The sequence below is a fragment of the Aulonocara sp. 'chitande type north' Nkhata Bay genome, linkage group LG10 (assembly GCF_057382095.1).
Source record: "Aulonocara sp. 'chitande type north' Nkhata Bay isolate Kocher_YH1m ecotype deep benthic linkage group LG10, A_spYH_male_GT1.1, whole genome shotgun sequence".
In the NCBI taxonomy this organism is placed as follows: domain Eukaryota; kingdom Metazoa; phylum Chordata; class Actinopteri; order Cichliformes; family Cichlidae; genus Aulonocara; species Aulonocara sp. 'chitande type north' Nkhata Bay.
Window position 1 is genome coordinate 172608 of NC_141353.1, and position 24891 is coordinate 197498.

The window sequence follows — 24891 nt, forward strand, 5'->3', positions numbered from 1 at the left end:
CAGGACCTTCTTGCTGTGCAGCACCAGTGCTAACCTTCTTTTACCCGTTTGTTAAAAATTATTTCAGCTACTTACACTTTAATTGTCACATGTATTGGCTCACCCTACAAATCAACGAACTCAGTCCACAAAGCAAGATCAGGGTTCAGTGCAGGTCAGTCAAGTTCCTTCACACCACACACGCTCATCCATGTCCTTGTGGACCCTGTTTTGTGCAATGATTTGGTCGTGTGAGCCAGTATTTTGGACAAAGTGTATATAAAGGCAGACGTGTGGGGCTTGATATTATATCCATTACAATTCAGTTTATTTGTATGGTGCCAACAAAATGAATGCCAAGGCACTTCACATTGTAGGTTTGAGACCCTACAAAATATAAGTAAGGAAACCCAACACTTGAGCATGTGTTGTCTGCCATGATATGGATATGACATAATATCGTTATTGTTTGGACAACCATCTGAGAAAATAATGGATTACATGGTTTAGTAAAAACAAGTGCTTCCTCAATGAAAATATGTTTTCAGTTCTTTTCAGTTTTTGATTTTGGAAATGTGTATTTCAGCAGGGAAGAATCAGAATTGAAATAAAGTGGTGCAAAGCACATGAATTATATTTTGTGTGTGTGTGTGTGTGTGTGTGTCTATCCATCCATCCAATTTTTTTGGAACCCTCCAGTCTCTTACAGTATGTTACTGTTAACTGAAATTACGGTAAATTACGACCTGTTAAAAGAGTAAATGACCGCCTGTTGGGACACGGTATCCTCTAGCAGAGATGAATATTTTTGGTACTGATGATGCGTGATAACGGTAAGTTACTGGTTAATATATTGCAGTTTATTACCTTGCAGCGGGCTTACAGTGACATACCGTGAATAAGCGGTAGTATACCAATTTCTTAATCACAGTATGATGTTACTTTGTTGACGTAATTTACGACATAACGACATAACGGTATCTCACTGACATAACTGTCGCCAGTGAGATACCGTAAAAAAGGCTACGGTGCGTTACCATAATTTGTCCAAGAGTATTATACCACACCAGCAAAAAACGGTATCATCCTGCAGAAAGGTAAGCTAGCGTAACACGGCGTCACGGTATGACGCTGGCAGCAGTGACGCCAGTATGTTACCGTAAAGTGGCGATGAAAAGTCTAACGGTGCAGATACACGGAGTAATCAGAAAAGTTTAGCATGAATCTGGACATTAGATTTAAGATTTAAGCTTATCAGATATCACTTGTTAGAAGCTCCTTACCGTTTGAAGAAATCTCTTCTCAATCTGCTGTCCTCTTCTGCTTGCATCTTTTTTTTTTCATCTAACACTGACGTTATTCCATGTTAATTATTTTTTCTCCGTGAAAAACACAGCAACTCATCTTATCCCGGGGTGCCAGGAAGTCGAGCTGCGGATCTCAGCAGAAAACTTTTCAAACTGATTGCAGGTTGATCCAGGTATACATTTGAAACAGGTTCTCCTCTGTGACGTGACAGTCGGAACGCATCTGCGTAACCATGGTTACAGGGGGACGCTTTGGAGCTCTGCTGCTCAGCAGCAAAATATTTCAGATCAATATGTAAATACTCCAACTCTAAAACCAAGTAAAATAAATATGCTGCATATGTGTATAGTGCGTTCATGTGTGTGTGTGCGCTGCGTGGTAACGTAGGCGCGTGCATGTGTGCCCCGGTCACAGCTCCTTTCAGCATGGCCGGAGGTAAGTCACTGCCACGTTGCTCTCAGCTAATTAAAGTTTGTTCAGATCCCAAGCTGCAATGTGAATACAGCCAAACCGCCGCGTTTTTGTTTGTCATTAAGAGACTCATTCGGGATAAGTTTTGTGGAGGGCGGAGTTCACTAATATACACTTATAATGAGTTTTAGCCGAGAACGCAGCTAAAATGCTAGCATGCTAAGTTAGCCTGATTGCTAGCGGCTACTCGCGGCAGTCTTTTTTTAACAGCATGCACTCTTTTTTCCTTCGTCAGGAGAGGTGTACTGGCAGTCGCGTGACACACACAGATCAGACACATATTTCTGTGTTGCAGATATGGAGATGTTCTTATGTTTTGGAGATGCAGTCTTTCAGTCATTGTTTTTATAAGTACAGTGTTGTACTGCCTGTTAGATGGCGGTTATTAATATAATTGTACTGAAGTATAATGTTTGAACTATAAGTACCAGAATATTGGGTCCTGGTTATTGAATTGTATTTATCTGACTGTTTATTTGTTTTTGAATTATTTTGTTTATTGTTCTTATAAGTTGTTTTTGATGTTTTTTCAGTGACATATTATTTATTTTGTGCTTTTTGTTTTTGAGAGCTTAAGTTGTATTTGATTCATTATATTATTGTAGTGTTAATGAAGCTGCAGACACAGCTGCTTTCAGCATGGCCGGAGGAGAGGTGTACTGGCAGTCGCGTGACACACACAGATCAGACACATGTTTCTGTGTTGCAGATGTGCAGTAAAGAGCCAAAGACCCAGTACTGTCTCCTGCCTCTTACTTTCACGCCAGAACACAACGCAAGAACAACAGGCGTAACACATGAACGGGTTACACATACTGAGGTGAGTTGTTGAGGATATGTCGAGCTGTCGATAAGCACGGCTGTTTTTGTGCTCTTATATACTGTTAGCCTGTTTTGCTGGCGTTAGTGAAGCTGTTTTCAACTGGATGTAACATTGTTGAACTCTGATGATTAATGAATAAACTCTCGATGTGACGACGTGAGCATGTAATTGTAACCCTGTGTTCATTTAGTCGTTTGATACCGTTTAATATCCAGTACATCTATTGGGTGTTTTATAACATGCCCTGGAATCATTTTAAGTTTTACAATGCCGGTGATTTACGACTCTTTCGCGACAGTCAACTGTGGCGTAAACTCTGGCGGGTCTCAGAGCTAGCTTATGTGAGCCAGCAGTGACATCTATACATGCAGTAGCCTTAAAATACTGATTATTTATTCTCCTGCTAGGTAAGAATTTGTGTTTTATACGTTTATTGTCACATTGTGCGCCATGTTATTGTTTCGGTGAAATGAATTTCTACAATGGCGGACTTAGACAAAATAGTGTTACTGTTAATTTGACTCTCTGCAGTGTTTAAATGCTTACATATACACACACAGTTACTGTCCCTCCACACGTAGGACTCAGTTCTGCTTCTATGCCCCATCTTTGTTTACTCTTTCCCACCCAACAAGTGCATAAATAAGATGTTAAAAACGTCATCATCATATCAAACATGATCGATTTGGGGGGAGTTTGTTTGGCACATGCTGACTGCATCTAATTATAATCAGAAGAGGAGGCGAGAGCAGAGAACGAGAGTGCAGCAGTTTGGTGAAAGGAACAGGTGAAGAAGAGGTGAGCATCCAAGAGACGAGCAAGAGGACGGTTTCAAAGCAGACATTATGGCACAATAAAAGCTGTAAGAGCAGAGATTCATTCATATCTTTACTATTTTTCTTTAGCTTTTACTCCCGCTGCTTACAATAAATCCGAGATAAAGAACAAACAAGAACAACTCACATGGCATTGATTGTTTAGTTCAGTGTCACTCTGTGATTGTTTGACATTTCATATAAATGTGACTCTAAAATATAGCCAATAATAAAAAGCTGCTGTTACTGAGTGAAACTTGAAGGATTATGATAAACTTCAGTTCTTACTGAATCTGTAACATTGCTTTTTTTAAAATTGTTAAATGACTTTTGTGTCACTGTGCACAGTGAAAAGCTCACCTGATGTAGTGGTGAGGCCATGTTCACCACTAGATGGAGACAACCTGGCACAGGTATTTTCTATACACTAAATTTCACACTGAAAAGCCTTGGTGGGAATTTTTGTTTCATAGAAAGTAAAGGAAAACATGTCTTGAGGTCTTTTTCCAGTGTTTTCAAAATTGTGTTTTTCACATACACATCAAAACTTCACACAGACAAACACACACACAAAACAACAAAATATGTCAAATTACATATTTTGTTGACTATTTTGTTGACTATGCACCCCTACCCATAATAAATGGGTAGGGGTGCATAGTCAGTAAAAGTCACCAAGGCTCTGCAGAGCTCCAAACCTGCTCTGCCACAGACAGAAGCATCAAAAATGTGCGCTGGGAGCTTCATGGCATGGATTTCTACAGCCAAGCAAATCTATATGTGTGTGGCCAAGAACCTTAGTCCATGTAGGGCATCTTAGCACAGTTTACTTGTGTCAGCTAGTGGGAGGGCAGAGAGGGCAGCCTTTACATTGTTTTATTGTAGAGTGACAGGAACTGCCTATGAGCTTCTAATCAAGCAGAAGTGTTGACGGAAAATCTATCAAAGGAAATACATTGATGAAAATCAAAGAAGAGAAATATTTATGTGATGTTCCATTTTCCTGAGAGCTGATTGGCTGTGATGACTCCTTCAAGTACTACATGCTACTTTGTCCTGCTAGTTAAGCCTGCTGTCTGTTCTCAGGCCTCCTCCTGTTTCACTGCCATATATCCACCACCAGAGGGCTCCACTGACCTGCCTGCTGACATCAGAGCACACCCCTGTGTCATGTGACCTGGCAGGAGTAGCAAAGCTGGACTCAGACCTGGCCAGGCAAGTTCAAAGGCAGCTGTGGTAGAGAGAGTATATGGGCTCAAATTGTGGTCATAAATATTTTGTACTTGTAAATCAGGATTTGTGTGTGTATGGGATCAGAACGATGCCACCTTGAAATGAAACCGAAAAAAATATTGAAACTGAAAAAAATATTGAAACTGAAATAAATGTACAGCGCGGCTGCAGTCACGGACAAACTTGCATGTGTCTGTTCGGGAATGGCAGATGCTGAGAGGTCCAGCGTTTACATTACCGGCTATTTCAAAGTGACAGCCTGAGGTGTTCTTCAGTAAATTGGACTACCAGACAGGAGGACCTGAGGCCCCACCGTATTATTTTCGGTAAGTTAAATGTGTGTGTAAGCTAATCCGTAACTTAGGTCCTTAGGTGAGCACTCGGCTGTCGGGGAAACTTGTTTTGTAAAGTTCGTTTAGCTAACCCGTGCAGGTGAATGAATTTACCCTGACTAAAGAAATCAAGAGAAACGCACCGGGCTGCTCAGTGACTAACCACGGTTACTGTACTTTCTTTATGAGTATTATACTGTAAGAGCAACAGGCTGGACTCTGCTTCTGCTCCTGTGCAGAGCTGATTATTAAATATGTGCAAACAGCAGCATGTTTTCTGTCGCTTTCCACATGTGGAACGACATTAACGCCAACTTTTAAAAACCTGGCACTTCAGTAACCCCTCATTAGTCAATAGCTACGGATTAAATAGCAAAGCCCGATACTTATGTACTGAAACCAACTACTTCCGCTTGGCAGCTTAAGTTAAAATGTTAATTTTTTCCTCTGATTATTTTTTTAGCACTGACTCTGTATATTTTTTGTTTGTTGCAAATATTCAGGTTAAAAAACTGTCCGAATTATATTTAATGAGGTATGTTCACAAAGTCACATGTGCAGTACTCTGTATAGCTTGCATCCTTTAGGACAAATAATTTGAAGCATTAATATTTCTTGTTCAATACTGAGCTGATAACACCTCCGTATTGTCATGGCCCTGGGTCATGTGACCCAGTATTCTGAGTTTCTTGGTGTTTTGTTATTCTTTTTAGTCTAGTTTCATTTCGGTTTATCTAGTTCAGGGGTGCCCAATCCCGGTCCTCGAGAGCTACCGTCCTGCAGCTTTTAGATGCATCCCTACTCCAACACAGCTGAATCAAATGGTTTGATTACCTCTTCAGCATGCCATCGTGTTTGGCAAAGGCCTGATAACTAGTGATGGGACGTTCTGTATCGAGGCTTCGGAGCGTGTGTCGAGTAATGGAGGGGGCGTTTCCGCGAAGCGCGTATCGAGGCTTGCTTCATTTATGGGAGGAGCTGAAAATGATGACGTCCGAAGCCTCGCTGCCCGGCTGTACCACGTGACTGGTTCATGAAGCGGTTCGAACTTTGCCGCAAATAATCATTTTCCATACTGCCAGCATAAATATACACAGTATACTGCCATCACTACAATATACATGTTTTACACACTCCTTTTGTTGTTGACATTTACAGGCTGTGTGCAAAATGCCACACTCTTCAAATTCATGCCAGCTATTATTTTTACGTCCAGTAGGTGTCCTGCTAGAGCAAATGAAGCTTCATGAAGCTTCGCGTTGGGGTGAACCAATTGGATGAAAAGCTCCAGTGCTTCATGGGGCTTCATCTGCCCATCACTACTGATAACAAGCCATTCATTTGATTCAGCTGTGTTGGAGTAGGGATGCATCTAAAAGCTGCAGGACGGTAGCTCTCGAGGACCGGGATTGGGCACCCCTGATCTAGTTACATTCTGCCATGTTTCATGTCCAAGTTTTCTTTGTTTGTCAAGTTCATGTCACGTCTAATCTCCATGTTTTCTGTTTTACTTTGAAAGTCTGTATTCAATGTCAGTGTATTCAGTTTCATTTCTCCTGTCCTGTCGTTAGGTTCATGTGTGTCAGCTGTGCTCCCATGTGTGGCCACTTCCCCTGATCATCCCTCATGTGTATTTAGTCTCTGTGTTTCATACAGTCTGTGTCGCGTCGTCTGTGTACTTCCCCCCGGTCAAGTTAAGTGTTTTTCAGGATTCTGTGCAGTTCATGTTTGCCATTTGGTTTATGTTGTTTTTCATGCAGCCGCACGATGAGGTTCCGTGCAGGTCATGTTCATGTCTCTTTCGTCACGCCACTTGGTTCACAGTTTCCATGCATCTGCACAGCATTCTGTTCACAGTGATCATAGTTATGCCTTTCAGTCAGGTTAGTGTTTTTCCAGTTTAGGTTTTTGGTTAGTTGCAGTCTCAGTCCCTGTTATGTTTTGTCTACTCCCTTCTGCATCAGCCCAAATAAAGGCTCGCTTTCAGTTTAAGTTTTCCTTAAAGTGTCCTTAAGTGTCCTTCCCAGCGCTCATGAGACTGCTTTGCTGCACTGTGGTATGAGGTGCTAACCTGTTGACAGTGTTAATTTTAAAATGTATTCCACCAAAGATAATAGAAGTAACATATTCTGAATACTTTACAACTACATGAATATCCTATTGCTGTGTGATTTATTACTATTACCGAAGGTTACTCTCCATACCAACACCAACTAGATGTTTAAATCTTAATATAAATGAGTAACAGTAGGTGCACATTAGGTAAGGCTGCACTTTTTGCAGTGATCTCGTAAATAAAACAGGTCCGCGGCTCCGAACCGTAGTAAAGGGACCTCTGGCTAATACGTTGGGGTCTTTTTTTTTTTTTTTTTCCTGGATCACCTGTTGAGAAAGAAAAAAGAAAACAAGCAGAAGAAGACTAGAGCAATAAAATAAACAACACCATGATGATCTATGGGAATATAACAGTAAATACTAAATGTTAAACATTATTGTGCAGCACGTAAGATCGACAGCGCACAGTGTGCTTTAAGGTAGGAGCCAAAAAGGAGCAGAGCAGCGGCGTTAAGGACGTCCTCGCCGTACCTGGGTCCATCAGGTCCTCCAGACGCGTGAGCAGTTTGGTGAGTTTCACCATTTGCTCCAGGAGCTGCGCCTGGATGACGGCAGATTCCAGCAATACCACCGTCTTTCACTCGCCCAGTTTGAGGACCTGCTGTCCCGCGTTGGTCCCAGCATTGCCCGCCTTGACACCAACTACAGACGCTCAATCCCACCTGCAGAGCGCCTGTCCATCTCCCTGAGGTTAGTAAAAGTGTTTAATACGGTAGTCCTTTATTGATACCTGTGCTAACATGGATGTGCTATGCTATCAATGAATGCTGTCGGTGTTTACTGATAGCAAGCTGTGGTACGGAGACGACTGTTTATAATATTTCTAGTGATACTCGGGTCTCATCAAGTCCCGATTTACAGTGGGGCAAAAAAGTATTTAGTCAGCCACCGATTGTGCAAGTTCCCCCACTTAAAATGATGACAGAGGTCAGTAATTTGCACCAGAGGTACACTTCAACTGTGAGAGACAGAATGTGAAAAAAAAATCCATGAATTCACATGGTAGGATTTGTAAAGAATTTATTCGTAAATCAGGGTGGAAAATAAGTATTTGGTCACCTCAAACATGGAAAATCTCTGGCTCTCACAGACCTGTAACGTCTTCTGTAAGACGCTTTTCTGTCCCCCACTCGTTACCTGTATGAATGGCACCTGTTTGAACTCATCATCTGTATAAAAGACACCTGTCCACAGCCTCAAACAGTCAGACTCCAAACTCCGCCATGGCCAAGACCAAAGAGCTTTCGAAGGACACCAGGAAAAGTATTGTAGACCTGCACCAGACTGGGAAGAGTGAATCTACAATAGGCAAGCAGCTTGGTGTGAAAAAATCAACTGTGGGAGCAATCATCAGAAAATGGAAGACATACAAGACCACTGATAATCTCCCTCCATCTGGGGCTCCACGCAAGATCTCATCCCGTGGGGTCAAAATGATCATGAGAACGGTGAGCAAAGATCCCAGAACCACACGGGGGGACCTGGTGAATGACCTGCAGAGAGCTGGGACCAAAGTAACAAAGGTCACCATCAGTAACACACTACAACGGCAGGGAATCAAATCCCGCAGTGCCAGACGTGTTCCGCTGCTGAAGCCAGTGCATGTCCAGGCCCGTCTGAAGTTTGCCAGAGAGCACATGGATGATACAGCAGAGGATTGGGAGAATGTCATGTGGTCAGATGAAACCAAAGTAGAACTTTTTGGTATAAACTCAACTCGTCGTGTTTGGAGGACGAAGAATACTGAGTTGCATCCCAAGAACACCATACCTACTGTGAAGCATGGGGGTGGAAACATCATGCTATGGGGCTGTTTTTCTGCCAAGGGGACAGGACCACTGATCCGTGTTGGGGACAGGACCACTGATCCGTGTTAAGGACAGAATGAATGGGGCCATGTATCGTGAGATTTTGAGCCAAAACCTCCTTCCATCAGTGAGAACTTTGAAGATGAAACGAGGCTGGGTCTTCCAACATGACAATGATCCAAAACACACCGCCCGGGCAACAAAGGAGTGGCTCCGTAAGAAGCATTTGAAAGTCCTGGAGTGGCCTAGCCAGTCTCCAGACCTCAACCCCATAGAAAATCTGTGGCGGGAGTTGAAAGTCCGTGTTGCTCGGCGACAGCCCCAAAACATCACTGCTCTCGAGAAGATCTGCATGGAGGAATGGGCCAAAATACCAGCTACTGTGTGTGCAAACCTGGTAAAGACCTATAGTAAACGTTTGACCTCTGTTATTGCCAACAAAGGTTATGTTACAAAGTATTGAGTTGTATTTTTGTTATTGACCAAATACTTATTTTCCACCCTAATTTACGAATAAATTCTTTACAAATCCTACCATGTGGATTCATGGATTTTTTTTTCACATTCTGTCTCTCACAGTTGAAGTGTACCTCTGGTGCAAATTACTGACCTCTGTCATCATTTTAGGTGGGGGAACTTGCACAATCGTTGGCTGACTAAATACTTTTTTGCCCCACTGTAATTCGATTTATGCCGTTATCAGTGTTTGAATGATAGCATGGCTGTGGTGTCATATCAATGTATGCTCTCGCTGTTTGCTGATATCAAACTGTGGTATGAGGACCACTGTGGGTTAATCTTTGTAGTGATACTCACTCCTTTCTTTTTATTTAGACCTGGTTTAATTCTGGGATAGTTGAATATTTGTATATAATCCCAGCAGACTGTTTTAGATTATATCTAATATATATCATGTAATTATCCTTGTAATTACAAAAGGTTTTATGTAAGATTTATGTTTTGTAATTTAAATCTGACATCACAAAAGTATTTTGGAATTTGAATAATGTATTTTGTAACTGCAGCATTTTGTCCAGGTTCCTTGCCACCGAGGACTCCTTCAGGACCATCGCATTCAGTTTTCGAGTTGGCGTGTCCTTGGTGAGCCAGATCACCCCCCAGGTAGCGACGTCCATCTGGGACTGTCTAGTGGACGACTTCATGGCTGTGCCTTCAACTGAAGACTGGCGGTGCATTGCAGAGGGATTCCAGGAGCGCTGGAACTTCCCTCTCTCCCTCACAGTAGAGGTTGTATCTGCGCTCCATGGAGCTCCGTCCTGAAATTGCGGAGAAGTGTGTGAAGGCAACGTGTGTTCTCCACAATTTTCTGTGCTGTTTGGACAAGAGAGGGGCACCTGCTGTGAGGGGTGTGGCACCTGCTGTGAGGGGTGTGGCACCTGCTGTGAGGGGTGTGGCACCTGCTGTGAGGGGTGTGGCACCTACTGTGGTGGAGCCGTTGCAAGGCCTGGGTCGTGTAGCAGCAAACAACTCCTCCAGAGAGGCTGTCCTGGTGGGGGAGAAGTTCATGGCCCACTTCTCGGCGGAGGGAGCCGTGTCTTGGCAACCAAAGGAGTAGCCTGTTTGAAGTCTGAGTGACTTCCCCACAACGGCTCTTTTGAGAGCCACCCACAAACCTCTAAAGAGTGTTCCTGTCTTTTTTAATTTTTCTTAATAAATGGAGCTCTACTCCAAAATAAACTAACCTCTCTTTACTCTCTTAAAGACATATTTACTAGAGATGGACCGATCCGATATTACGTATCGGTATCGGTCCGATACTGACCTAAATTACTGGATCGGATATCGGAGAAAAATAAAAAATTTAATCCGATCCATTAAATATCACGAAAGCACCTCACAAAACTTGCAACACGCCGTAACTCACCTCAGAACGTTAGCACGTCGGAGCAGTATGCATCAGGTGATAGAGCGGCTGTGGCATGCGGGACCTGTCGGTGGTCTGGATAGCATGTGGAGCTTCGCTAGCAACCCGGCATTTCATCTCCGACAAAGTTATCCCCGAGAGAAGTAAAGCAAGTGTGTAAGTCCATCTCTGAATGTTTGTAAAGCATTCCTGCCTTAAGCTTACCAAACGATATATGGAGCGACTGCCTCTCCTGCTGCTACTTCAATCATGAAACTGCTTAACGATCAGCTGATCGGCTTTTCTGTCGCGAGTCCGTCTCTCTGGTTTGTTTTTGGCCCACTTTGCACCAGAAAGAGGAAACCAGCGGCTGAACAACAGCAGCACGTTTAAGCTTGATAAGCTGTTGTTAGAATGTATTTATTATTACTTTCTACTCGAGGATCTTTTTCTACGTAGCTGACGGCTGGTAACTGTGCAGGGGCGGATCTAGCAAAGTTTAGCCAGGGGGGCCGATAGGGCATGAACAGGGAAAAGGGGGCACAAAGACATACTTTTCTTTCTTATTCTCATTTAAAATGTCTAGCTTTTAATAAATAATTATCCGAATCTTACACCCAAAGTTTTAATTTGATGTAAAATGAATAGAAGTCCATTACTGTATATAGTGACTATTAAGTCTAATATATATACCCTAGTAAGCTATAGTACTTTTTCCTTTGGGAAGGTACCATCTGTGCAGTCTGCAATTTTGTTGAAGAAAGATGTTGAATCTATTTAATATTTCTTGAAAAATAATTGATTTCTGTGCATTTTTTTTCACACTGCATCAAATTAAGGTTGATTACGTCGATTAAGCATCATGAGGTGGAGTGTGAGGGGTGGTTCCCTATTTTTTATTTATTTATTTTTGTTGTTGCTGGGAGTTGGAACCCTATTAGTTAGGTTGCTTAATATTTACGCTAAGTACTCTTTAAAATACCAGAATAGGGAGGATGGTGTAGGTTTAAGTTTATTAGATTGATCAGTATTGCTGAACTATGAAATATTTTTTTTTTGCATATAGGTATAACAGAATAGCTTTAGTGTAGTTGTTGTTTTAAACTTGAGTATGAACTTATACAAAATGCAGCAAGATATTTAAAAAAAAAACAGTTTTGTTGATTAAAAAACATTATATCGGATTCATATCGGTATCGGCAGATATCCAAATTTATGATATCGGTATCGGTATCGGACATAAAAAAGTGGTATCGTGCCATCTCTAATATTTACATATAATTGTTACACAAAGTTTTGGCTGTCTCACCTTGTTTTGGTACAATCTGCCAGGTGTAACAATTTTTAATCATGTTTTTGCTGGAGAAGTGCAAGGTTTTAGTCAACACCATCAGACACAAAGAAATGTAAAAATATATATTTTAAATTAAGTTGTTTCAGCTATTTTGACTATTACCAGCTTCTCTGTTCTACTGTTTATGCACATATGTTTTCAAAGTAATTATACCACATTTAAAAGTAAGATTGTTTTGGCTTTTTATTATTAGAGTTAGGCAGCACGGTGGTTAGCACTGTTGCCGCACAGCAAGAAGGTCCTGAGTTCAATTCCAACATCAGGCTGGGGTCTTTCTGTGTGGAGTTTGCATGTTCTCCCCGTGTTTGCATGGGTTCCCTCCGGGTACTCCGGCTTCCTCCCACCGTCCAAAGACATGAAGCTTGTGGGGATAGGTTAATTGGATAATCCAAATTGCCACTAGGTGTGAATGTGCGAGTGAATGTGAGTGTGAATGGTTGTCTGTCCCTGTATGTTGGCCCTGCGACAGACTGGCGACCTGTCCAGGGTGTACCCCGCCTTTCGCCCTATGACAGCTGGGATAGGCTCCAGCGCCCCCCGCGACCCTGAAAAGGATAAGCGGAAGCGAATGGATGGATGGATGCATGGATTATTAGAGTTACAGTCATACATATTTTCAGAAGCTTGTATTTAATCTCCATAAGAAACGATCATATTTAGCAGCGTGAAAATTACATATTTATTTAGAAAATTACGTATTTTTATTGGAAGATCATGAGGGAGGAAAATATATGGTTCTTCAAAACAGAAAAATAAACAAAAAATCCATATTATGGAGTTGACAAGTGGTGACACATGAGTAGAAAACAGGATATTATTTCTTTCAAAATGACCATTAAACCTTAACAACCTTTGTAATATCACAAGACACATCATAACAATTCTGTTTTTGCACATGTCAAGTTCTACATCTTAATAGTTCACCAGCAAGTAGCTGCCTACTGCTCCTTGATTCCTAAAGTACTCTGTGGTTGTGTGTTTAGACGCTGCTGGACTTTCTCTCCTTTTGACTCTCTGTGCTTGTTTCCAAAACCTTCTCTTCTGCCTTTTTTTCTCTTCCTTTCAGATCACTGATGTTCTTTATTTTTCCCTCTTTCACTCTATTTCTCCATCTTTCCCTTTATGAGAAACTCAGGCTGGCTGTTAATTTTTTCTCTACTTATTTTTTGATCATCCCTGTTCCTTCTCTTTTGTTCCTCTACTGACAGCTTCCTCTTTGCTATTCTAGCCTGAAATGTACCATTTTGTAATTGCTATAATTTTTCTGAAGCATATGCATTTACACATATTAAGGATGAATATTCACAACACAAATATGTATTAAGCAACAGAAATGCTATCCGGTCTTTAAGTCTGATGTCATTAGCCGTTTCCAGGTCCAAACTCCGCTGCAGATCCCAAAGTCAAAGGAACTCTGCGGCATCACTGAGAGTTACAAACTGTCTAAATTCTTTCATCTTTAATAAAATGATCAGTGTGGCTGTTTTACCAGGTGTAACATCCAGGCATCCATGAAAACAGAATATATGAAATTTAACAGAGTTAGAAGTTAGCTCGCCGGTTTCCACCTTAACACCAGCTCTGCTATCACTTCCAACATAAATGAAGACAAAACTAAACAGCACTGGCGTTTGTAGGGTTACTGATGTTGGACTAGCTGGTATATAATGATGTGCTACGTGATTGCTAGCAACACAGCTATGTTAGCGTAACATAAACACAGTGAAACTTTTTTCCACTTGATAAAAGTTAACGTGAGGGTTCCCGATGGTTAGGCTGACAGTGATCACTGACTGTTTTTAGGGGCTTGTTCAGATTAAATAGAACAAGATAAAAAAGAATAAAAACATGTTAAAACACAACAGCCTTAATAAACACAGAGTAGTTTGGACCCGAAAGCAGGGTTCATACATCATCACTTAAAAGACCAGCTCTCGGGGCAGAGATAGCTCAGTAGATAGTGTTTGCCCCATGATCGTTGGGCAGGGCTCTAGACTAACTTTTTGCCATGGGCGTACGCGTACCGGCACAAAAGTTAGGCGCACACAAGTTTTATAATAATTTATATAATATAATGTGTTTTTCTGGATACACTGTGCTTTTTCAGCATTCAAAGATTGATGACACCGTGTCAGAGCACTGGCTATGAATTTCAGAAGGATCAGGCCTTAACTTAACAGAAAAGTTAGCAATAGTTCTTTTCCTGTTACAGCTACATCCACTTCTGTCGTGCCCAGGCTGCTCACTAGGGCTGGGTATCATCACTGATTTCTATAATCCATTCGATTCCGGTTTTCAAAGTCCCGATTCGATTCAACTTAGCCTCAGACAGTCAGAAATATTATAATTCTGATCATTTATCAGTACTGACTTCATCAGAATTGTGAACATCACAGCAGATTCCTTTGTGTGAAAGTAACTGAGAATAAAACACAGAAAAACATGAAGGAGATTTTCCTGGTCTGGCTTTTTATAGCAGATAACCTTAAAAATATTCTACAATGTTCTGCATATAAAGTTTAAATTTCTTCAGTATTGAACAACAGAAAAAATAGGCTTTCTTGAAGAAAAAGACAGTAGCCGACAGCACTGTAAACAACGGTAGACTGGTGGGTAATAAGCGAATAAATAATACAGAAAACAGAGATTGGAGACGGGAAACTGTTCTTGAAGTACAGAGAGAGATAGAGAGAGAGCTAGCTGTGCATGGATGTGATTTTAATAGTCGTGGAAGCAAAACAGCAAAATTCAGCTCGGTGAATTTTGGTTGGAGAGAGACAAAACCTGCAGCTCAGAATCAGCGCAAAAAGACGTAAACACATCGCGGACCGGACGCATCAGATTCGCTAAGCTCCGACAGCGTGTCCGTCTACGGGCCGTCGGGTGAGAAAGCCGAGAAAGACAAAGTTAATTCTGATGCGTCGGGTCCGCTCTGTGTTTACGTCTTTGTGTGGAGTCCGTGTACCTGCTCTGATTTGCTGTTTGGTTGTTGTTGAACTGGTTTTGTGAGCTTTAATCTGAGAATCTGGCGTTTCTGGCAAAACACAGTTATATTTAAAAGTCGATTCAGGATTTAATGAATTGATATCGCTTTATTCAAGCTACTCACCTCCCACTTCCACCTGCACTTTCAACTGGACCACGGCCAATCAGAGAGGTCCCGCCCCTTACTATCTCTGATTGGTTTAGTCCACGATAGGGACAAAATGTGTGTCTGTTGTTGACCACAGGGAAGGTTGCAGATTTTTTTTTTTTTTTTTTGCTACCCGAACAGTTGGTCGCACAGGTGCAACCAAATATTTTTTTTTAGTCGCACCACTGAAAAATTTGGTCGCACTCTAGAGCCCTGTTGGGGGTTCAAATCCACCAAACAGCGGCTATCCTGAGATACCCTTGAGCAAGGTACCGTCTCTACACACTGCTCCCCGGGTCATGGATTGGTAGCTGCCCACTGCTTCACTGAGTAAATGGGTTAAATGCAGAGGACTAAGCATTTTCCTACAGGATTAATAAAGTATACATTAACTATGAGATTCAAGATCAGGCAAATTCCATAATATTCGACACATCTGTAAAGCAGAAATATCAGTAAAATGCACAGGAAGTAATATGACTGAAATAGTAATAAAAATAACTTAATATAATTAGTGAATAGGACACTTTTGTGACATTTGCCAAAATCATTAGAAAAAGGGTCAACACCGTCAGGCAAAAATCCTGATGGTGCTGACAAAATACCCTACTTTCTCTCATAGCACGTTTTTCTGACAGACGCCATCTTGTTGTTCATCAGTTGCTTATGGCCTCTACTGTGGTGTTGATGCACTATGGTTGTGACACAGAGTTTTATCAGAAAGGTATGCAATAAATGAAATAAAAATTAAAAAAACTCACCAGAGCAGTGACCTCATGGCATGTGTATCAAACAGGAAGTGGTAAAGGGGTCCTCACAGTGTAAGTTACCCACAATAATTCCTGATTTTTTTGTACTTTTTAAAAAATCTGATGGTGTTGACAGAAACTTTGGACATGTTTTGTCCCTTATCTCAAGAATCACTGATATATTCTCAAAATCTTTCATAAACTGCCTGCTTTTCAGGAATGAGGTGGTAATTCGATTTTGGAGCAGTTCTTGAGCCATAACCAATGATGAGCAGCTTTCCTCACTGTCACTGGTACGGTGCTGCACTGATGCCTTCCTGAGAGCCAATGCAAGCACAAAGAGTTAAGTCAGCAGTTTTTTGATGAGCTTTCAATATTTCCTTTAACTAACGGGGAGTGAGGTCCTTTTATCTCAGGCATGTCAGGAATACTGAAACCTGGGCTGACTGACCTGACCACAGCCTCTATGACTTCAGCATCACTGTGTCCTTTACACAAGAGGCTGACTGGCCCACAGATCTTGACACCTCTCCTTACTGTCACTTCTTGAAGCCTGTTTGCTGCTGTAGGAAACACGTTTTATGGAGCTGTCAGCTGACTCGGCGATGTTCTGTTCACTCTTTGACACACCCTGCTAATTGCTTATATTAACATCTCTTGGCTGGTCTGAGAATGGGTTGGCGTTCCCCGGACAAGCTGGAGGAGGCTTCTCTGCTTGGGCTGCTGCTGTGTTACTGCTGCATTTCTGCTCATCAGACTCACCTAATGAGATGGCTGGAACTGTTTCTTTTTGGCGAGGTGTCTGATGTCAGCTGGCAGTGATGATGATGATGCCACTCGAAGCTGCTTTTTCAAGTTTGATTCAGTTAGTCTTGAGTGGAAGCGCCTCTTTGCAAGAGTCAGTTTTGAAAAGACCTGTTCAAAGTGGTACGTTGTCCCAAACAGAGATGCAAATTTCAGGGCATGTCTCGCCAGGATGGGAAAAGCCTCAGCATGAACGTACAGTTTGTGAAAGTCCAGCAGAGAGAGGCTGTTATACTTAGCTTTGAGCTCGTAGTTGTTTTGCAGCCCAATTATTTCCACTTGGAAAGTGTCTGGCACAGATGGTTGCACATTAAACGGCGTAGCAAACATCTCCAGTTCCTTTTGGATATTCTTCACATCTTGAAACCTGTCATCAAATGCCTGAATGAGTTTTGCACAACGACTGTTGTTGTGATTTGGCGCTACACAAATAAAATTGAATTGAATTTAGAATTGTCCCTATTGCCAGTCTTGGCAGCCGGGGGTCAGTCCGCCAGGGCCTCCGCTCCTGGCCGCCACCCGGCACACAATGCACCCAGCTCGCACTGGAACGTTTCGCAGCCGAGTGTGAAGCAGCGGGAATGAGGATCAGCACCTCCAAATCTGAGGCCATGGTTCTCAGCCGGAAAAGGGTGGAGTGCCCACTCCGGGTCGGGGATGAGTTCCTGCCCCAAGTGGAGGAGTTCAAGTATCTCGGGGTCTTGTTCGCGAGTGATGGGAGAAGGGAGCCGGAGATCGACAGACGGATTGGGGCTGCAGCTGCAGTAATGCGGACGCTGCACCGGTCCGTCGTGGTGAAGAGGGAGCTGAGTGTAAAAGCGAAGCTCTCCATTTACCGGTCGATCTACGTCCCTACCCTCACCTATGGCCACGAGCTGTGGGTAGTGACCGAAAGAACGAGATCGCGGATAGAAGCGGCAGAAATGAGCTTCCACCGAAGGGTGGCTGGCCTCTCCCTTAGAGATTGGAGCCTCCTGGGCGCCTCCTGGGTGAGGTGTTCCAGGCATGTCCCACCGGGAGGAGGCCCCGGGGCAGACCCAGGACACGCTGGAGAGATTATATCTCTCGGCTGGCCTGGGAACGCCTTGGTATTCCCCCGGATAAGCTGGAGGAGGTGGCTGGGGAGAGGGAGGTCTGGGCCTCTTTGCTTAGGCTGCTGCCCCCGCGACCCGGCCTCGGATAAAGCGGATGAAGATGGATGGATGAATTTAGAATTTGTTTGTTTTATTTTATTGTGAAAGAACTATAGAGGAAGCGACCACCTTTTCGCACATGCGTAGAAAAACATCCTAATTTCCTGAACCGATCAGGCAGCCAAAGGCAACAACATGGCTGCTGATAGCGATGTGAGTTTGTTTTGTAACATGTCAGTGGTCGTGTCCAAATTCATGGGCTGCATCCTCCTGAGGACCCGGCCTTCGCGGTCTATGTGGGCCGGGTCCTGAGAAGGTCGGGTAGGCCGGAAGTAAACGGCTGTTAAATTGGACGGTCTCGCCTTCGGATTAGCGTCACTGCTGTCTCGGTGGAGTTTAATAAACTCGGCCGTCTGCTCCTTGCTGTCTAAAATATAACAGGACACTGGAGTAAACTCTCGACCATCTCACACTTCTGTTTAATCAGTTTTCTGTTTGACGTTTATTCAGCTGTGTGAAAACCAAGGAGGAACCCACCTGGGGGATTAATAAAGTTTTATTTTATCTAATCTAATAACTTTAATCTCAGCCAAACCGATTTACTCACGAACAAATAAAACACTGAAAAAAGTCCAACAATAACATTTTTAGGTTGTCTAAGTGACTTATATATCACGTTTAACCTGAGTAGCGAAAGTCTGCGGTGATCTGAATATGATGTGCCGGGAGTTGTGCCGTTCTCTGCGGCTTCAGTGACCCTCGAGCTCCCGGCTAGCTATCGAGCTGGTGGGTAGCAGACGTGTAGGGACCTTGCTCAGGGGTACCTCAGCTTAGCTTTTCACTTGATTCAAACCCCCAACCTTCTGATCCCGGGGCAGCCACTCTACCTACTGACCTATCCCTCACACACGTTTACATCGTTGAACAAGTCTGTGCCACAGAGCACGCTGCATCGCTGCATCGCTGCATCGCTGCATCGCAGCAAAGAATGGGTTTGGAGGATTTTTTTAGAAGTGATGAATTGCTGCAGCCCCAGATTACGCCAATGAGCACAACATATTAAAACCAGTCTGTGTAGCACTCAGTGGTCCGTGCAGTGACAGTGCTGACATACATGCCAGTACAATGCAGTTCTGCAGCTTGTTGCTCTGTGTTTCAGTCGGACTGTTTAGTTTAGCTGGATTGTTGCTGGTTGAGAGAAACTGAAGCTGGATGTCGGGCGTGTACCAGAGATCCTGCTAGTAATGCCTTCTGCTGTTTATCTTGTGTTCAGTCAGGTGCCGATGTTTGTGCAGATCCAGCAGAAGTGGAGGCGGATGTATGCCGGAGAGTGCAAAGGACCAGGCGTGCGCACCGACTTTGAGATCGTTCACCTGCGTCGAGCGCCCGTGCAGTACAACCACCTGTCCGGCCTGCTCGACATCTTCAAATCTAAGATAGTAAGTGCTCTGGAACAAACATCTTTATATGGATCATATTTCAAGGTTGTTTGTTTGTTTTTAATAAAGAAAAATTAAAATTGTGCAGCCACAGAGCGTCATGTACCCATGTTCTACAAGTATCACCTCAGCATCCTGTTCCAGACGATTTTAGGACGATGTGAATCCTGTTAAATGCAACTAATAATCATAAAAGCATCCACGAAGTGCATGTAAATGTATTTTCTAAAACATTTATTCATCTGGTTTTTCCTGCTCATGTACAGTCTCTCCTCCTCCTCCTCCTCCTCCTGCTGTGCTCTGACAGTCACACAAAAACTGTATTCAACTTGAAAATAACACAAACATCTTATCTTATAATAAGAATATATTCTTGTAATAGTTCGTCAAAGAGCAGGTTGATAACAGTACAGCACACTGCTTAGTTATGTGAACATTGGGAAAACAGAAGAGGAAGAAGAAGACGTCTAATTCTGTGTAAATTCGGTTTCTGGATTTTTGTGGAGTTAATTTGTGAATAAAATAAAGACTGTTAGGAAGTGGATGTCGGTTTAATGATCAGTTTGTTTGAACTTTGTTTATTCCTATTCCTGGAAACACAATGGATTCCCAGACATCACGTTGTTTAACCCTTTCATGCACAGTGGTCTGCAGCTATTCAAAGGCTGTTTTCTTGTATTTGTGTTGGTGTTGATGGTAAACTTGCACAGAAACACTACACACTGATGTCTCCATACCCTTCATAAGTCAAAACCGATGTTGTCCACCTAAGTGGACATTTAAAAAATGAAGTTCAAAAATCTTATATTCATTCCTAAAGAAGAATAAAAATCCTGATTGATGTTGTCATCATCCACACATGAGGGTTAAATGTGTTCAGTATGTTCCCAGAAACAGCCGACAATGACGAGGTGTAATCCACGCCTGTACAGAGAGATTAATGCTGCAGCTTGTTACCATAAACATGAGCTGATGTCTTCCTGTTGTCATCAGGGTTGTTCCCTGTTCCCTCTGCCTCCAGTCAACATCGCCATTCGCTTCACCTACGTGCTCCAAGACTGGCAGCAGTATTCATGGCCACAGCAGCCTCCAGGTAGGCAGTACATGTCATGTCATTAATACACAAATAGAAAAATGTAATATTATTATTAAGAAATTATTAAATTTTTTTTAAATACATGTCAGCAAGTGGCTGACATCCAGAAACCCTGCCAGTGGCTTTTAGGAGTCGTGTGTGTGATGCAGGTCATGTTGTTGTTTCCTGTGGAACGATTGTACCTGCTGGTTCCAGGTCGTTCTTCTGATAAGTCTTTTCACTCGTCTGTCTGAAATCGTGTGGGGAGCGCTTGGTCGTGGCTGGTTTATCGTAAATAAATAAAAACCCTGCAGGGGCAACGCCAGGTTTATGGCCCCAACAGTGCTCACTGGAACCTTCAGTAACTTAGAAGTTCTTCTGTAGCCGATGCCATCAGTCTTAAGTGTGCAAAGGTCTTGAGAGAGCTTGTTGGTTTTACCCATCATGAGACGCTTCTTGTGTGAAACCTGGCTAATGAGGCCATAGTTGGGACTGAACCGGCTGATATTAATTTGCACTAAGTGGCAGGATTGCTCTGTAATTACTCATAAATGTGTCTTTTTGCACCTTTCTTTCTGTCCAATACATTTCCCCCGTGTCATTCTTCATTGTTAGACGTCATGTATGGACATCTATGGTGGCGCTGGGTGATATGAGGAAAATGTAATATCACAATATTTTTTTGCTATATCACAAAACACGAAATAAATCACGATATGTTTAAGTTATTTTCAACCATATAGGATCTAAATTTGCACTTATTCAAACCGACCATTCAGGATGGTTTTCTATTGTCAACATAAAAATGATCTGAATGAACTGAAATGTTTTCTTTTAACCATCAGCTGCACACAGAGGATTTTCACAGATTACAGTATAATCACAGTAAGTCTCTTTCTGTGGTCAACACTAGACTTTAACATCAAAAGATCACAGCAACAAAAAACGACGTCAAGAAAAAAATCATGAGTCAAAATAAAACGACTGAAATGAAAAAGCTGCTCTGTTGTTCTTATAAAAATGGCAAAATAAAAAAAATGGATGACATCAAATTACAGAAACAAGTCGAGACAGTGACTATAAAACAGTTTATTTAATGTTTGCTTGGTGTGCAGGGAGACGTTGACATGCAGGGTTTAAAACATCATTTCTTTTGCAGCGAGATTCATTCTCTCACCGTCTGAAACTCCTGATGTCGCCATATTTTTACCTGTTCAGTTCAGTTCAGTTTTATTTATACAGCACCAAATCACAACAACAGTCGCCTCAAGGTGCTTTATATTGCACAGTAGATCGTACAATAATAGATACAGAGAAAAACCCAACAATCATATGACCCCCTATGAGCAAGCACTTTGGGGACAGTGGGAAGGAAAAACTCCCTTTAAACAGGAAGAAACCTCCAGCAGAACCAGGCTCAGGGAGGGGCGGAGCCATCTGCTGTGATTGGTTGGGGTGAGAGAAGGAAGACAGGATAAAGACATGCTGTGGAAGAGAGACAGAGATTAATAACAGATGTGATTCAATGCAGAGAGGTCTGTTAACACATAGTGAGTGAAGAAGAAACACTCAATGCATCATGGGAATCCCCCGGCAGCCTGCGTCTATTGCAGCATAACTAAGGGAGGATTCAGGGTCACCTGGTCCAGCCGTAACTATATGCTTTAGCAAATAGGAAAGTTTGAAGCCTAATCTTGAAAGTAGAGATAGTGTCTGTCTCCTGAATCCAAACCGGAAGCTGGTTCCACAGAAGAGGGGCCTGAAAACTGAAGGCTCTGCCTCCCATTCTACTTTTAAATACTCTAGGAACAACAAGTAGGCCTGCAGTGTGAGAGCGAAGTGCTCTAATAGGGTGATATGGTACTACAAGGTCATTAAGATAAGCACAGAGGAAACTATTTCTAAGCTAAAATTCATGCATCAAATGATACGCAGCAGATAAGACGGATGTAATCAAGCTACCGATAGAAAGAACATAGTAAAGGACAAATAAAGTGTCTTTTTTTCCTCATTGTTCTATGTGTGGGCCTCCTACTTCCTCCCACAGTCCAAAGACATGCAGTTAGTGGGGACAGGTTCATTGGGGCCCTAAATTTCCCACGGTGTGAATGTCTGTCTCTGTGTTTGCCCTGCGGCAGACTGGCGACCTGTCCAGGGTGTGCCCCGCCTCTCATGACAGCCCCAAGCACTTTACATGTGATGTAAAGTGGACTTTTCTTTTGTTGCCACGTCCATGATTTAGAAAATGTTACACAGATGTTGTCCTGCTTCGCTGTGCTGAAGCGTGTGCTTCATGAAAAGTTTGAATAAGAAAATATCAGGTCAGTAACTGTTTGTGTTCCCTGTAGGTGAGGCTGTGACAGAGCTCTTTAAACTCTGCTGTAGGACTGAGTGTACAGAGGAGATTCCTGGAAGAGGATACGCTGAAGATGAGGGCAAAGGTCAGGTTCCTGGCTTTACTTGTTGAGTGACCATACTGCATTCTGGAAACGTGCGTAGCTTACTGGGAGATCTGGGCATCTGTGCTGACCCGGGCCTCAGCAATTGAACAGAAACTCTTGGATGTGTTTGTCGTCTGTAGAAAACAGTGATATCAGCTCTGCTTTGTCCAAGCTGACCGAGCCAGCAGCAACTGTGCCCATTTCCAAACTGTCTGTCTCCAACATGGTGCACAGTGCCCGGAAGCACATTCGCCGCCATCGACGCATCGATGAGTCGCTCCTTAACACCGAGATACTCAATTCTGTCCTTCTGGTAAGAGTTAATCATGTAACCTGTTTAAAAGGCATTAACTAGTCGGAGTTGACTAATACTTGACTGAGTTTTAATGGTTTCAGCTCATTTTATGAGGAAACTGATTCTGACAGAAGAGGTGTGGATCCCGTGTTAGGAGACCGTGAGCGTGATATTCAGAGCAGCAGAGACCTCGGAGCGTGTGGTAGTTTGACTCGTACTGATGTGGCTCCTCTGCTTCTTTTCACAAACAGTTTTTCCTTCCTGGTTACTGTTGAGCCCGTCACACTCAGCAGCTCGAGCTCGAGCTAAGACAGCCTTGAATCTTAAAACTACAGCCGTAATTGCATTTATGTCTTAGAGTGCTGGCCACAGATATTGATCCCATCTGACAGCAGCTCAGTAAAGCACAAGAGCGTCATCTTAAACAGGATATCAGGCAGCGTTCTTATTTTTATTGTCTACTTCTGGTCACATCCTGCTTTTGCCACTGAGCGATCAGCATCCTGTGTTTTATCATGAAGTGATGACTACGTGAGCTGCACTTGTTTAATTCTTCTAACATCTAGAAAACAACAGAGTTTCTAAATGACAGACTTATTTATTTGTGTTTGTGTCTCTGTTTCCAGATGCTGCTGTGGAGAAGTCTGACTGTAAGAATAACACTCAGCTGTCCAACTCCAGTGGGACATCGGAGCAAGAGAAAACCTCTGATTATGTATGTTTGCCTCTTCACCACTCGCACACTCAAGGTTACACTCAGGTCAGGTCCAATATAAGTTTCAGAGTGAAGACAGGCTCAGTGCTGTCAGTACTTTGTCAGGATTTTTATTGATTTCATGGTCTTTTCCCTCGTTGTAGAACCTTTTCCACCAGCTGAAGTCGGCCCCCAGTGACAGTCTGACCTACCGTCTGGCTCTGTGTGTGTGTCTGTTCAACTATTACTACGGTGGGCTGCGGGCTGTTCTCTAAGTAAATATATTTCTAAAGGTGCTTTGATGTGAAATTATCACCAGATGTCGGTAACAACACTTCCAATCCAGACGTGCAAAGGAATCAAACCACAGATGAAGTTGTGTAATAATACAAAGTGACACAGGGACATTTATTTATTACTTTATACAAATGTTGGTGATGACAGTTCATGGCAGCGTCTGTATGGAGAAACCAGTCCCATCATTGCTCATGACTTTGACCCACTCACCACACAAACAGTCTATAAATCCCGAATGCTCCGTGGATCCTTCCCACAGATTCAGCTCAGGTGATTGGCTGGGCCGTTCCAGCAGCTTTACTTGATTTCTCTGAAACCAACCGTTTCCATTGGCTGTGTTTGTGATCATGGTCTTGCTGAAACATCCATCCTTGTTTCATCTTCATCATCCTGGTAGATGGCAGCAGATTCTAATCAACAATGTCTCCATTCATCCTTCCTGGAGTTATGTTTAATGTCTCAGTGCTGTACGCTGAATAAACAGCCCCCCCCCCCCCCCCCCCCCCCATGATGCTCCCGCCTCCAGACTTCAGTGTTGCTGTGGTGTTTTTGGGGTGAAGCCACCCAAACATGGTGTGTTTACAGCCTTCAAAGAGTTCAGTTTTGGTCTTTTGTGACCAAACTATATTAAAGATAAAGCATATTGTTGTACCTATGCATTACACTGGAGCAGAGCTTACATACACTCAACAAAAATATAAACGCAACACCTTTGTTACTGCTCCCATT

At 42.8% G+C, this 24891-nt stretch overlaps 1 protein-coding gene across 1 annotated transcript; it reads left to right on the plus strand.

The window, feature by feature from the left end:
* The first annotated feature begins 4825 nt into the window (after positions 1 to 4825).
* Positions 4826 to 24593, plus strand: LOC147319936 (rab3 GTPase-activating protein catalytic subunit-like). Its single transcript, XM_086307644.1, has 7 exons — positions 4826 to 4955; positions 19195 to 19360; positions 20354 to 20453; positions 22784 to 22876; positions 23017 to 23189; positions 23798 to 23886; positions 24030 to 24593. Exons 2-7 carry the CDS (start codon positions 19205 to 19207, stop codon positions 24046 to 24048), a joined length of 630 nt encoding a protein of 209 aa, XP_086163770.1. The 5' UTR covers positions 4826 to 4955; positions 19195 to 19204; the 3' UTR covers positions 24049 to 24593.
* Positions 24594 to 24891: the final 298 nt, after the last annotated feature.